The sequence below is a fragment of the Dromiciops gliroides genome, chromosome 4 (genome assembly GCF_019393635.1).
Source record: "Dromiciops gliroides isolate mDroGli1 chromosome 4, mDroGli1.pri, whole genome shotgun sequence".
Lineage (NCBI taxonomy): Eukaryota > Metazoa > Chordata > Mammalia > Microbiotheria > Microbiotheriidae > Dromiciops > Dromiciops gliroides.
In genome coordinates, this window is record NC_057864.1 from 99,782,307 (window position 1) to 99,796,138 (window position 13,832).

Consider the following 13,832-nt stretch of genomic DNA (forward strand, 5'->3'; position numbering starts at 1 on the left):
GTAGGTAGTTTGTGTTATATAAAAATGCTGATGATTTATGTGGGTTTATTTTACATCCCACTATTTTGCTAAAATTATTGTTTCAACTACTTTTTATTTGAATCTTTAGGATTTTCCAAATATATCATCATATGATCTACAAAAAGGGATAGTTTATTACCTCATTTCCCACTGATTCCTTCAATTTCTTTTTCTTCTCTTATTGCTATTGCTAGCATTTCTTTCTTTTCTTTTTTTTGGGGGGGGGCAGGGCAATGAGGGTTCAGTGACTTGCCCAGGGTCACACAGCTGGTAAGTGTCAAGTGTCTGAGTCTGGATTTGAACTCAGGTCCTCCTGAATCCAAGGCTGGTGCTTTATCTACTGCACCACCTACCTGCCCCCTATTGCCAGCATTTCTAAAACAATATTGAATAATATTGGTGACACAGAATATAGTTTCTCTGTTTATCTCTTTTTCTTCTTCTTTTTTTTTTTTTTGATGAGGCCCAGGGTCACACAGCTAGTAAGAGCCAAGGGTCTGAAGCCAGATTTGAACTCAGGTCCTCCTGAATCCAGGGCCTGTGTTCTATCCACTGTGCCACCTAACTGCCCCGTTTATCTCTTTTAAATAAATCTATTATAGCTTTAACTTTGTCTGAGATCATGATTGCTACCCTTGCTTTTTTTTATAAGCTGAAGCATAATTTTACTCCAACCCTTTTTTTTAACTGTGTGTATCTCTCATTTTAAAATTGTTTCTTATAAACAAAATACTGCCAGATTCTGGTTTTTTTTATTAAACATTTTTATTTAAAGTTTTGAAGTCCAACTCCTAGTCTGTCCTCCCTCTCTCCCCTCCCCCTCCCTGAGGCAATAAGCAATCAGATTTAAGTTATACACATACAATTATGTAAAACATTTCCATATTAGTCATTTTGTATAAGAATAATAAAAGAAAAAGAAAGTAAGTAAAAAATAGCATGCTTCAGTCTGTGTTCAATCAGTATCAGTTCTTTTTCTGGAGGTGGATAGGATGCTTCATCATGAGTTCTTTAGGATTGTTTTGGATCTTTGTATTGCTGAGAACACAGATCTTCCTGACTCCAGCTCCAGTCCTATCAACCACACCAACCTAGCTCTAGTATATGTTAAGAACAAAGAAATTGGGACCTATAACAAACCAGGGCTAGAGGGAGATCATCTTCAACTGTTGGAATCAGGAGAGACTTCCTGGGGGAGGTGGTGTCTGAGCTTTAATAATGAAGCCCACAACAAGGATGCTGACAACTGATTCTAATCCAGTACTTTTAAGATTTGCAAAGTACTTAACATACATTATCTCATTTGATCCTCACTACAACCTGGAGGGGTGACTGATTAGAGAACATCAAAGTAATATGTAAACATAAGCTATGATGACAAGTACTATTATTAAATACATCCCCAAAATGTATTTTAAAGAAATGATGTATCTCAGAATAGCCGATGTAGCCCTTGTCCAAAGCATGACCGACTCTAAGGCAAGCCCCAGCTCTGTATCAGCTCTGTGGGCACAGGGATGGGGGTAGGGCACTGCCCTAGCAGCCAACACAGCTGGCAAAGCAACAGGGCCCTGTGAGGGCAGGGAGACACAATGCAGCTCAGAGCAGCCTCTCAATGGCAGCCTGTGTTCTCAGGCTCTGTAGAGGGGGACCATCCCCCAGCCCCTTCTTTCCACTTCCCCCTAGGCCCCTCCCCATGCTGGACACTCCGTAACCAGGGCAGCCTCAGCCATTCGTTGCTCTCAGGAAGGTTGGCACATCAGCCTGAACATTCTGAGATGGCCTCAGGACTGGGCGTTCTGGCGCTTTCCTTGATGCCCATGGCCAGGTGAGGCAGGATTGGGGGGCGGGCATCAATGGAATCCCCTGGATGAAGGTCATAGAAAGCATAGGGAGCAGGGGACAGGGTTGCCCAACCGGATTCAGGAATGGTCTGTATTATGTAGGGTGTGCTCAGTGCCAGGGCCGAAGGTGGGAAACTCCAAATGGGGGCCCCTGGTGAGTGGACATTTGTAGTGGGGTAGCACCAAGCCGGAAGGGGCAGGGTTACTGAGGCTAGACTGTCCGCTTAGTTCCTCCCCTTGAGGGGGCGGGATCAGGAGCCGGCGCCGGAGCTGCCACCCGCCTGCCCGCCCGCCCTCCGTGGTCCCAGCCCTACCGCAGCTTTGGCGGCTCCAGCTCCCGCTGGGCCGTCTTCCTCTTTCCCAGTTCTTTCCTTCTGCCTCTTCCTCCGTGGCACTGCCCTTGCCCCTGTCCTTCCCCCCAGTTATGTCGCCTCCGGGGCTGACCTGGGCCCCAGCGCAGCAGCTAGCTGGAATATTGTTCTTCATCCTGTTGGCTCCTCTGGGTAAGGGGGTGGGGGGTTGGAACGGGGCAGGCTTAGGGTGGGGAAGGAAAAGAGTGATGGGTTGGGGGAAGGGGACATAGGACCCAGAAGGAGCTCCTAAAGAGGAAAAGACAAAGGGCTGTGGGAAAGATCCTCCAGTATTGGCCCTGGGAGGGGAGCTGGTGATTGGATTTCTGGGAGGAGGGGAAGGGGGATGAGACAGGAGCTCAGGCAACTGAACCCCAGCTTTGATGCCTGTAAAGTGGGCATGGGCTCAGATGCCAAGGAGCAAGATCTCACTGGCAGTAGCTGCAAGGGGGATGGAGGTGGGGAGTTGAGTGGCTTCCAAGAGTCCACTGGGGACTGGTGTCCAAAGCAGTTAGAGGGAGTAGGCTGGAAGGGGGCAAGCATGGTGCCCACTGGTGCCTACTGTGTTCCTAGTGCTGGCAGATGAGGACTGCCTGTGGTATCTGGATGGGAACGGCTCGTGGCACCCGGGGTTTGACTGTGAATTCGCCACCTTCTGCTGTGGGACCTGCTACCACCGTTTCTGCTGCAGAGATCTATCCAAGCTCATCACTGAACGGCAGCAGAAGCACTGTCTGGCCTTTAGGTGTGAGCTCCCAGCCCCTTTGCTCCCAACCTCCTCCTTTAGTCTCTCCTCTCTGGCCCTTACCCTCTCTTCTTCTATCTCTCTTCTCTCCGATGGCACTGTCCCTACTGACTCTTTTCTTCCTCCCTCTTCCTCCTGCCATCCTTTTGCTTCTTTCTCTCTACTTCCACATCTTAACCTGAAGCCCAGGAGGCTAGCTTGGTAATCACAGTTAAATGGTTAGAGTCCCGGAATGAAGCTCTGGACTCGTGGGTCCCATTTAAGGACTTGGTGCTGCATACTACAGGGCCTGGGGCTTGGCCTGCTATCGGCCCCTTTATCTCCTCTCCCAGAGCCCTAATGTGTGGTGTTTTGGTTTTTTACCCCGTCCAACAAGATTTCCAAGAGAACTAAGTTAGCAGTCGAACTCAAGACGATGTTTTATCATCTAAGCTAGTGCTGGTATGAGTCAATGAAGGGGTTAGGGTTGTACCATGCACACTCTCCTCCTCAGGTCTCTCATCAGCTCCCAAAAACCATGGTACTCCAAAGAGAGTAGAGCCTGAAAAGTAACCCCAGAGAACTACAAGTCCCAAGATGCTCCACACTTACTCTTCTAGATATCTGCTGGCTCACCATGGTCAGGAAACTAGGCTGCTCTCCCTGGTGAAGAGTCACAAAATAGGTTCCTTCTCTTCTGACCCCAGCTCTTCCCTGACCTCTCCCCTCCCTATCCCGGCCCTTCCCCTCCCTAGGACTCTTAAGATCCAGCTAGAGGTGAGCACAGTGTGTTGGAACCTATAGTCTTTATGGCTGCATTGACAAACTGGGATAGTATCTATCTAATTGGAGACCCAGGTGCCCTGGCTCCTTTCTACACGGCTGGAGATTGACAGGGCCTTACTGTGCCCATAGCCCCAAGACTATTGCGGGTATTGCCTCAGCTGTGATCCTGTTCATTGCCGTGGTAGTCACCACCATCTGCTGCTTCCTCTGCTCCTGCTGTTACCTGTACCGCCGACGCCAGCAGCTTCGGACTCCCTTAGAAGGTACTTACTGGTGGGGGAGCCAGGAGCCCACGTGGACCTGGTGGGCTACAAGGTGGGCTGAATTGGGCGTGAATGTGTGTGCATGGAGGTTGGGAATCTCTGGTAACTATTGTGGGCAAGGTAGACCCCTTACTGAATATTTGAACGCTATCTGTATAATAGAGCTCATGGATATTAGGAGACATGTCCAGGACATTAGGCTGGACAGTACACTATTAGAATGTGTGAGAAAAGCAGAGTAGCAGATGGCATAGGATCATATTTAGAACTCAGATTGACCTTTGAGGTAATTTATTCCAAACCCTTTTTTTTTTTTTTTGGATGAGGCAATTGTGGTTGTGACTTGCCCAGGGTGACACAGCTAGTAAGTGTTAAGTGTCCAGATTTGAACTCAGGTACTCCTGAATCCAGGGCCAGTGCTCTATCCACTGCACCACCTAGCTGCCCCCAAACCCTTCATTTTACAAATGAAGAAACCCAGGTCTAGAGAGGTTGTGACTTATCCAGTCATACAGATAGTTAAGTATCTTAGGCAGGATTTGAACTCAGATTTTCCTGATTCCAAGGCTCCCTCTATCTTTTTATACCATCTATACTCTATCCACTCTACCATGCTGCCTGTGATGATAGTCTCACCCCAGCAGGTGGGGTATGTGACACTATGGGGATGTGTGGGGATCACTGTGAGTGGCAGGACATGGTAGGATTTATCCCTTGGGCAGCTGTGTTGGAGTTTATGATTGAGGTTGTTTGAGCTTTCACTCTCCCTGTCCCAGCTGGGTATTCCCCAGGTGGCCTGTTCTCAAGGACTGAGATCTCTGAAATCTGAGCCCCCTCTAGGAATGGGGGAGGGGGAGCGACGATGAGGGGAGGAGTGTCAGGGCTGTAAACTGATCTGCAGCAGAGTGTCTGAAGCCTAGCACCACTACCCACCCTGGGTCTCTGAAAGCTGGGGGGCTAGGAGGGGGAAGGAGCAGGGGGGATCCTGGAGCCTGCCTAACCAAGGTAGGGCAGGAATATCAATCACTAAGGTGCTGCCTTTGATCCATTTGAAATAGAGAGGAGTTTGGATCCTACCCTGGGGAAATCCCTGTTCCTCCTCACCTATAAACCAAGGGCATCAGACTGGATGATCTTGAAAGTTCTCCTCCCTCCTTCCAGTCTTGTTCTTTCAGTAAACAAGCATTTATTGTGTTTACTCTGTGCCCAGGGTCTAATGTCTGCTCTTTGTCGCCCTAGTTCAAGAGATCCCGATGGCGGGCATCCCCATCCAGCCGGTGTACCCATATCCTCAGGACCCCAAAGCTGGCCCTGCCCCTCCCCAGCCGGGCTTTGTGTACCCCCCCAGCGGCCCTGCCCCCCAGTATCCTATGTACCCAGCTGGTCCCCCAGTCTACAATCCTGCAGGTAAGGAACGCCAAGTTTCTTTGTTACTTTCCAATAGGAAGCCCCCAGCCCTGCTTGGACATCCTCCCACCTTCAATGCTGAGTTGGGTTTCCCAGTTCCTGCTCCCCTTCCCACATGGCTCCTTGCTCAAGATCCACCATCTAGTCTGGCTTAGCCGCCCTCACTTCCATCCCCAGACCACCCAGGGGTGTCGTTCACTACTAATTCAATTCCTTTTTCTTTTCAGCTCCTCCTCCCTACATGCCATCACAACCCACTTACCCTGGGGCCTGAGGAACCAGTCCTGGATCTTTGCAGCCTTCCCTCTAGGCATCACTTGTTTTGAGGCACACCCTAATTTCTCCACCTTGTTCCACTGGTGGGAGAAGATCATGCAGAAGGACTTATCCATGGGCATTGAGCATCAGACCAAGCAGGACAGATACTTTGATTTGGGATGGGCTCTGAAGCCCATCATCAGACATCATGGGAACAGTCATGGGCCACCTACTGGGAAGGGACTTTGGGGTTGGTGGGATTCTTTTTAATGTAGGGGGAAAGATATGAAGTGTTGAGAAGGAAAGCATGGTGGGTGAGGGAACACCCCATGCCCTGGTAAGTAGTGTCCTTCCCTCAGTAGGCCTACTGCTTACCTAGCCTGCTGCTGTTTCCACCATCACAACTCTGCCCATCTGGGTGGAGGTGGAGGTGGGAGAGGGTCGTATCTATCAGTTACCAATCATCCTTCTATTCCTCATTCTTCTCCCTTCCCTCCCACTACCGACCTGTAAATCACGGCTATCCCTACAGATTAAACCTGTAAATATGTAACACATCTAAATTCTAACTTCAGTATCTTTGAGCACATCCTTGGCTAGCAAGGACGCAACCCAAGTCTATCCCCCACCATCTACCCTATATGGATAGCCAGAAGTTGTGCCTGCTTCTTTCAGCTCTCTAACTTGGGTGGGCATACATTAATTAGCCTCACATTCCCAGGGGACAGGCATGTCTCCTGCCCAGGGAGGGGGCAAGACCCCAAGGCAGAGATGCAGTAATGCTCTGATCTCCAAGGTTGGTATAAAACTCAGCAGTAGGGCAGCCTGGCACCAGCCATGGTTGCCAACAGAAAGAGGTACAACTAGTGCCTCACTGTACCAGGGAAGGACATAAAACCACTCTCTGGTTACTCCCCAGGTTATGGGCATGAGGCTGGTGGTACCACTGCTATTGAGTGGGTTGGAAGGTTGCTATGTGGTTATAGGGATGACTCACTTAGGGGTAGGAGGAGCAGAAAGGGAAGACTCCTGAGCTTTTCTCACTCAGGTTTGCTTATGGAATGATTATGAGGGTGGGTGCTGGGAGGAGCCTAAGCTGGCAAAGGAAGCTCAGAAGCCAGAATATGAGAGAAGGTGAGAATGGTATCTTCCCTAGCTGTTCTGGGTCTTAAGAACCTCCCACTCCTTTCACCAAGGTGTCTTGGCTCTCGTTTGCCTGTCCCCAAGACTCCATTCTTTGCTGATGTCAGTGCCCTCTTTTCCCTAGCCTTGCCAACTAGCCCACAGATGCATCTTTCTCTAGGCAGAGATGGGGGCTCAGCTTTTGGGCCCCTAAACAGGAGTGTGCTAGGAATCTGATAAGCCATTCTCTCTTACCCTGGGCAACAGCCTAAACGCCATCCTTGGTCCCCATTCTCTTCTCCAGTAACTCAATGTGTTCCCAAATGGAGGGGGGACCCCAATTCTTGGCTGTCTCTAACTTGCTATGTGACTTTAGCTGAGTCATTTCACATTCTCTGGTCTTCAGTTTCCTCTGTAAAATTAGTTCGGGATATATTTGCTCAGGTCTCTTTCCCACTCTGAGATTCATTGGGATAGCCAAGAGGCCCCTGTGTCCACACAGCCCCCAGAAACTTCTAGGAGTGCAAAACCAAGCTCCTCCCCTGCAGGGCCCCACTGAAGGGGAGGGGGTTCCAGGAATTCTTTTTATTCAGGTGGGAAAAAATATCACCAGCCTGGCCTCTCCCAGGCCTCCCCCAATCTCAGCTGTTCTCTATACACTTCCAAGAGCCTTTCCTAATCTGGCCAACCAGTGTCATTCGGTAACTGGTTCCTTCTCCTCTGGCCTCCCATCCTTATGGCCTCACCCCTCCCTTCATCCCTTAGTCCCTTGGCTCCAGCTCCCATCCTCCAGCCCTGTATTCTGCTCCACCCTCTGCTAGGTTTTCCCTCCCCCTTTCACATCTCTGCCTCAGGCCCCTCCATCACTGTCTCAGTCTTTCAGGGAAGCCCAGGTGAAATGGGCAGCTGGCATATCTGTGTGGGGGCACTGGCCACAATACCCAGGGCTGCTGCCAGCCTGCTTAGTGCTGAAACATGCCCAGCAACTCTGCCTACTCCCTACAGAGGGCTCTCGGTTCTTCAGAGAGTTGTTCCTGGGCTTGTGCTAGTCACTCCTCAGCAAGGCAAAGTGGGGCCATGGCTCTGCCCATTGTGAGGGTGGTGCCCCCTCAGCTGCCTCCCTGGCCTCAGAACCCTTCTTGACAAACCCTCAGACTTCCCAAATTGTCCTCAAGCCTGATGGGAGCATCAGCAGTGGGTGCAGGGTTATTCCCACAGCTCTGCAGCCAGCTTTCTCAGGTGATGCAAGATGAGTACTGGAGGGGCCTCTGATGGGCCAGGCTTAACCTCGGATGGTTCAACCTTCACACCTGTGGGTACAGAAGTCATGCAGTCAGGGTCAGGGGCACTGGGCCTAAACTGCATCCCTTCTCTAGACTGACAACATGGAGCTTAGGTGGGCAAGTAGATATGGGGGAGGAGGCTTCTGTTTTGACAAGAACACACATTTTATGTACAATGTAAAGTGGTATCCAATATCCTGGGGCTGCTTACTAATAAAAATAGAACTCTGAGGCTGCTAGCAGAGGGAGAAAGGTCATAGTGAACACCACTCATTTGTATGGGAATATTTCTCAGCATGGTGTAGTAGTAAGACAGCTGAATTTGGAGTCAGAGAATGTGTGTTCAATCAGTCAGGCAGGGGCATTTATTGGGCACCTACTATGTGCTAGGTAAGCACTGGGAATGTTAAAAAAAAATGAATCCACTTCTGCCCTCAAAGAGCTTACAGTCTGTGGGCAGAGACAGCATGCACACATATATGTAAATACAATGCAATTTGAGTAGCCAGGTGGGCCTGTGCACAGTGCCAAAAGTAAGAGCCCCTTGGAGAAGAGAATGAAACACTAAGTAATTGGGGGGGAGGGGGAGTCCAGCTCTCAGCTCTGCCACATGCTGTAATCTGTGTGGCCCTGGGCAAATCACTCACCTCCCTTGGACTTAAGCTTCATTTGTAAAATGAGGATTGGGGTTGAACTAGGTCTAAGGTCCCCACTTGCTTTAAACTGATGCTGCTATGATCCTAAGGATGACTAAGCACTGTAAAAATAGAGGTGGGCAGAGAAGACAACTATTGCCCAGAATAGGACTTTGGTAACCCCCAAGTTGTGTGGGAAAGAACCCAAGAACACGACTTCACCCACTCCCCATACTCTATGACAGCCACATCACCCCCTGAATACTCTCCTTAAAGGTTCACTAATCCTTTCCCCACCATTAAGAGGAATCTCCAAGGGACAGATTGTAGCAGAATGCATCCTGCTCTGATATGATTCCACCAGATTTTGTGTGTGTGTGTGTGTGTGTGTGTGTGTGTGTGTGTGTGTGTGTGAGGCGATTGGGGTTAAGTGACTTGCCCAGGGTCACACAGCTAGTAAGTGTTAAGTGTCTGAGGCCGGATTTGAACTCAGGAACTCCTGAATCCAGGGCCGGTGCTCTATCCACTGCGCCACCTAGCTGCCCCTCCACTCAATTTTATAGTCACTTATAATGCTAAAGAGACGAAGGGGATAAAACCTCCAGCCAAGAATGGAGATCCCAGCAGCATGGATATCTTACCCACAATTCCCCTGTCCCCAGATTGCGCCCCCCCCCCCAGCCTGCCACCTTATGGGGCATAGGCACTGGCTGGATCTAGCCAAAGCCCTATATAGGGTCCAGTATATTAAGCAGTCTAACCCTCTTCAGAAAAGGAGATGAGAATCATAGGGCATTTACAGAGATAACATGAGCTGGGAGGAGAAGGAGGGATTTACTGTTAACCCATATGCATGAGGGCCAGAGAGAAAAGTCGAGCATAGGATGGATCATAGACAGGTTAAAGTTGGAAGGGACCAAAAAGGCCCCTAGGTGGAGCAGTGGCTAAAGTGCCCAGCCCTGAGTTCAAATTTGTTCTCAGACCCTGGTTGTGTGAACCTGGGCAAGTTACTTTACCTGTTTGCCTCAGTTTCCTCATCTGTAAGATGAGCTGGAGAAGGAAATGGCAACCACTCCAGTATCTTGGCCAAGAAAACCCTGAATAGGGTCAGGAAGAGTTGGACACGACTGAATGGGTCCAACTAGACTCACTTTACAGGTGAGGAAACTGAGTCATGGGACTTGTTCCACTGCATACAGGTAGTAAGAATCACAGGAAGGACTTGAGTTCACAGGTGATGAAATAGGAAAAGGAGAAGAGAGACATTGGATTTGCAAGAAAAGGAAACGGGTTAGGAAGAAAGGAGTGGGTACAGGAAATCGGAGAAGGGACAAAAGGAGAGATTTAAGGGAGCACAGAACACGAAATGAAAAGGGGGAGATAGACTTATGGTCCTTAGGGCTGAGGAAGCTGGGACACAGGCGACACATGTAAAGTTGGAACATGCACTAGCGTGGGAGTCCGGAAATGTTTCCGCACCAGCTGTGTGGCGTTGGGTGAGACATTTCACTAGCTGCTTTGGGTCTCAGTTTCTCTATTTTCTAATGGGGCTGATGCTTTCAGTTCCTACCTTGCAAGGTTGTTTTCGAGAAAGGGCTGTCAAGTGCGATAGCAATGGGACCCATACTTGTTAAAGTGCCCAGCGGTTGGATTGGGGAAGAAAACGCGAGCCTGGGGCAGGAATGGAGGTGCCTAGGTCGGCCAGGAGGCGCCCGGGAGAGCCGAGGTCTCGAGGGCTCTCCCCTCCCCGGAGCCAGCTTCCCTGACCGGCTGCCCCTAGTCTAGCACGCATACGCCGTCGGGAATGCGGGGGTGGCGGCCTGGGCCGGGGCTGGGGGTAGCTCCGGGGGTCCCCCACGATCCTGGCGAGGCCGCACGATCTGGCTATGCGCTCTGGGGCGCGGGCCGTGCCAGCGGTTCTTCACCTCGCCTCCGTCGCGCTGATTGCGCCCGACCGCGGTGATCAGGTGGTTGACCCGTTTCTCACAAGCGTTCATTTGGGTGGCCAAGGCCCGGAACCACCGCACCCCGTACTTGATCACCTTATTAGTCAAGATCTCGATCTCCTGCACCGCGAACCTGGGATGAAGCTTCTGCAGTCCCCAGCGACTCGCCATCCCTGCTCGACGGACAGCCGCGCTCGGGCCACAGTCAGAGCCGGGGAGCCTCTCGGGGCTCCACCTGAACTACGCCCCCCCATCCCCCGAGCTACAGTGATCCAGGAAGGAGGCGGAGAAAAAGCAGCACGCGGCTGCTCCAGGTCACTGACCAGGAGAGCAGGGAGCGGGGCACCCAGGTTGGGGGCGCAATGGGGCCGGGAGGCTGACGCCCGCGGATCAAGCGAGGGGAATGACAAAGTATGACATCCCCAGAAGTGAAAGAGGAGCGGGGACTTGGGAGTGGGTATGACCGGGTGTGGGGGTGGAGAACTAGGCCAGGGGAGGGGAGGAGTGAGGACTGGGCGTGGACCAGGAATGAAGGGGGTGGGGGTGCTGGAGAAGGGACGATGAGCTAGTTATGAACCGGGAGAAGGAAGCCTACAAACAGACCCACAGATGGACAGGTGCGGGCGCCGGGCGCCATTGGCTAGAGAAAGCCCAGATCCGAATCGAGGAAGGTGATGGCAAGAAGAGCTGGCATTTTGGGAGAGCGGGCTGGGGCCTCGCGTCCTAGTCTCTTGTACTTTCCCAACAAGAGTCTGAACTCCACCAACTCTAAACTCAACATTCATTCAGTCAGCCAACAAGCATTTATTAAGTGCTTTGTACATACCTCTTGCTGTGCTAAGCTCTGGGGATACAGAGAGTCAAAAACAGTTTCTGCCCTCTAGGAAGAAACTCCACATTCTAACTGGAAAGTCATGAGGAGAGAGTGTAAAAACTAGGTACATACGAGATATATACAAAGAGGTTGAAAGTAATCTCAGAGAGAGAGGTTCCAGCAACTAGAGGGTAGGAGAAGTGGGGGTGGGGAACCCCAGAAAAGGCTTCCTGAAGAGAAGGTGAGTTTGAGCTGAGAGTGAAAGAAACCAGAACAATTTCGACGTGGAGATGAGGAGCGAGAGCATTCCAGGCATGGAGGCTAGCCGGTGCTAAGTGATAGAGATAAGGGAGGTGCAGCTTCCTATGAAAGGAACGGGAAGTAAGCCTTTGTAGCCGAACTCTAGAGGACGGGAGGGGAGTAGAGTGTAAAACGATTGGTAGGAAGGGGGTCAAAAGATGAAGAACTTCAGATGCCAACCCGAGGGCTTTCTATTGGATTCTGGAGGTAAGGGGAAACCACTGAACTTTCATGACTGGGGGGGGGGGGAGAGGTGACATGGTCGAGGCGTTCGAAAAATCATCGCCATCTTTGTAAAGGATGGACTGGAGAGGGCAGAGACTAGAAGTAAGATCAGTTATGAGGTTAATGCAATTTTGCTGTTCAGTCGTGTCCTAGTCTTAGAGACCCCGTGGACCATATCGAGTCAGGCCTTTCTATCCTCCACTATTTCTCCAAGTCTGTCCAAGTTCATTGTTTCCATGACACCAAACATCCATCTCATCCTCTGCCATTCCCTTTTGCCTTCAAACTTTCCCAACATTGGGGTCTTTTCCAGAGAATCCCATCTTCGAATTATGTGGCCAGAGTATTTAAGTTTCAGCTTCGGTATTTGACCTTGCAGTGAATAATTTCCTTAAGTATTAGTATTGACTGATTTGATCTCCTTGCTGTCCAAGGGACTCTCAAAAGTCTTCTCCAGCAACAAGAGCTGAGGGACTGAGCTAGGATGGTAGCTATGTGAATGGAGATGCATAGGAAGAAGAAATAAAAGATAGGGCAATGGGCTGGATATATGGAGTGAGTGAAAAATGAAGATGCTAGGACGACACTAAGGTTTTGTCTGGAAGGATGACAGGGCCCTTTCCAGGAATAGGGAATTAAGAAGAGGAGAGAGTTGTTTTGGGGGGGCAATGAGGGTTAAGTGACTTGCGCAGGGTCCCACAGCTAGTAAGTGTTGAGTGTCTGAGGTCTTCCCAAATCCAGGGATGGTGCTTTATCTACTGTGTCACCTAGCTGCCCCCCAGAGGAGAGAGTCTGACAGATGAGATAATGAGTTGTTTTGTTGAATTTGATATAAAAATTTGAAATATCTACGGGATGCCCAGATTGAGAAGTCCAAAAGGAAACTGCAGTACTGCAGATTCTGAGAAAAGATTATTGGATGGTGAGAGACCAGAGGACTGGCTGATAGAGGCAGAGGTTGGGCTGGAGCCCTCATGGGTGAATGACACCCAATGAGGTACACAGTGTCAGAGGACACAAAGTCAGAGACATGGAGGGGGAGAAACTGAGGCAAGGTGAGAAGTCAGAATATCTGGATGTTAAGTCCAGGCTTGGACACTAGCTGACTGTGACCCTGAGCTGATCGAGTGGTTTCTTTGGGCTTAAAGTTTTCTTACCTGCAAAATGGGGATAATAATACTTGCTTTGTCCACTTTAAAGGGTTCTGATGAGAAGAAAGAACATTATGTAAGCCTAAAAGAACTATAGAAATGTAAACTATTGATTAAGGAGAAGGGGAATGGGAGTGATGAGCTACTGAGCCCCCAGAAGAATAGCTCTTTTCCTCCCTGCATCACCTTAATGCTCTAAGCCTCAGGAATGTCAGAATATCCTGGCTCCAGGAAGGGTCCCATGAAGGGAGGGAATGCCCAGAAACCTCTTTTGTGGACTCTTCATACGAGCTAAGCAACAAACAATTGGGCACCCTGGCAAAAGAACAGAGCCAGCCTATGGCATGTCATGGATGCATCTGACCTCTAGAGGGAACCAGAATTCCACAACTTTGGTCTCCAGTCTTCCGCTTTGTGGAGGGTTAGATGGGAAAGAAGAGGGTTGGAAACAGTGGCAGAGGGTTCTATGAGATTAGGGGCCTCTCTCTTTCCTTCTATGTACCTAGCTATTTACATGTTGTCTCCTCCGTAAGAATGTAAGCTCCTTGAGGATAGGGACTTCTTTTTCTTTCTCTCTTTGTATCCCCCCTCTGCTTAGAACAATGCTGCGCACATCTTAAGTGCTTAATAAATAAATGCTTGTTGATTGACTGGTCCCTGAGAGTAGAGATATTGCTGGGGTTAGGGGTGGGGGTCTGAGTCA

The 13,832-nt window shown here is 50.1% G+C and overlaps 1 protein-coding gene across 1 annotated transcript; it reads left to right on the forward strand.

Annotated features, from left to right (window-relative positions):
* The first annotated feature begins 1,905 nt into the window (after window positions 1-1,905).
* Window positions 1,906-6,221, forward strand: SHISA4 (shisa family member 4). Its single transcript, XM_043999499.1, has 5 exons — window positions 1,906-2,368; window positions 2,789-2,960; window positions 3,855-3,988; window positions 5,228-5,395; window positions 5,623-6,221. Exons 1-5 carry the CDS (start codon window positions 2,290-2,292, stop codon window positions 5,667-5,669), a joined length of 600 nt encoding a protein of 199 aa, XP_043855434.1. The 5' UTR covers window positions 1,906-2,289; the 3' UTR covers window positions 5,670-6,221.
* Window positions 6,222-13,832: the final 7,611 nt, after the last annotated feature.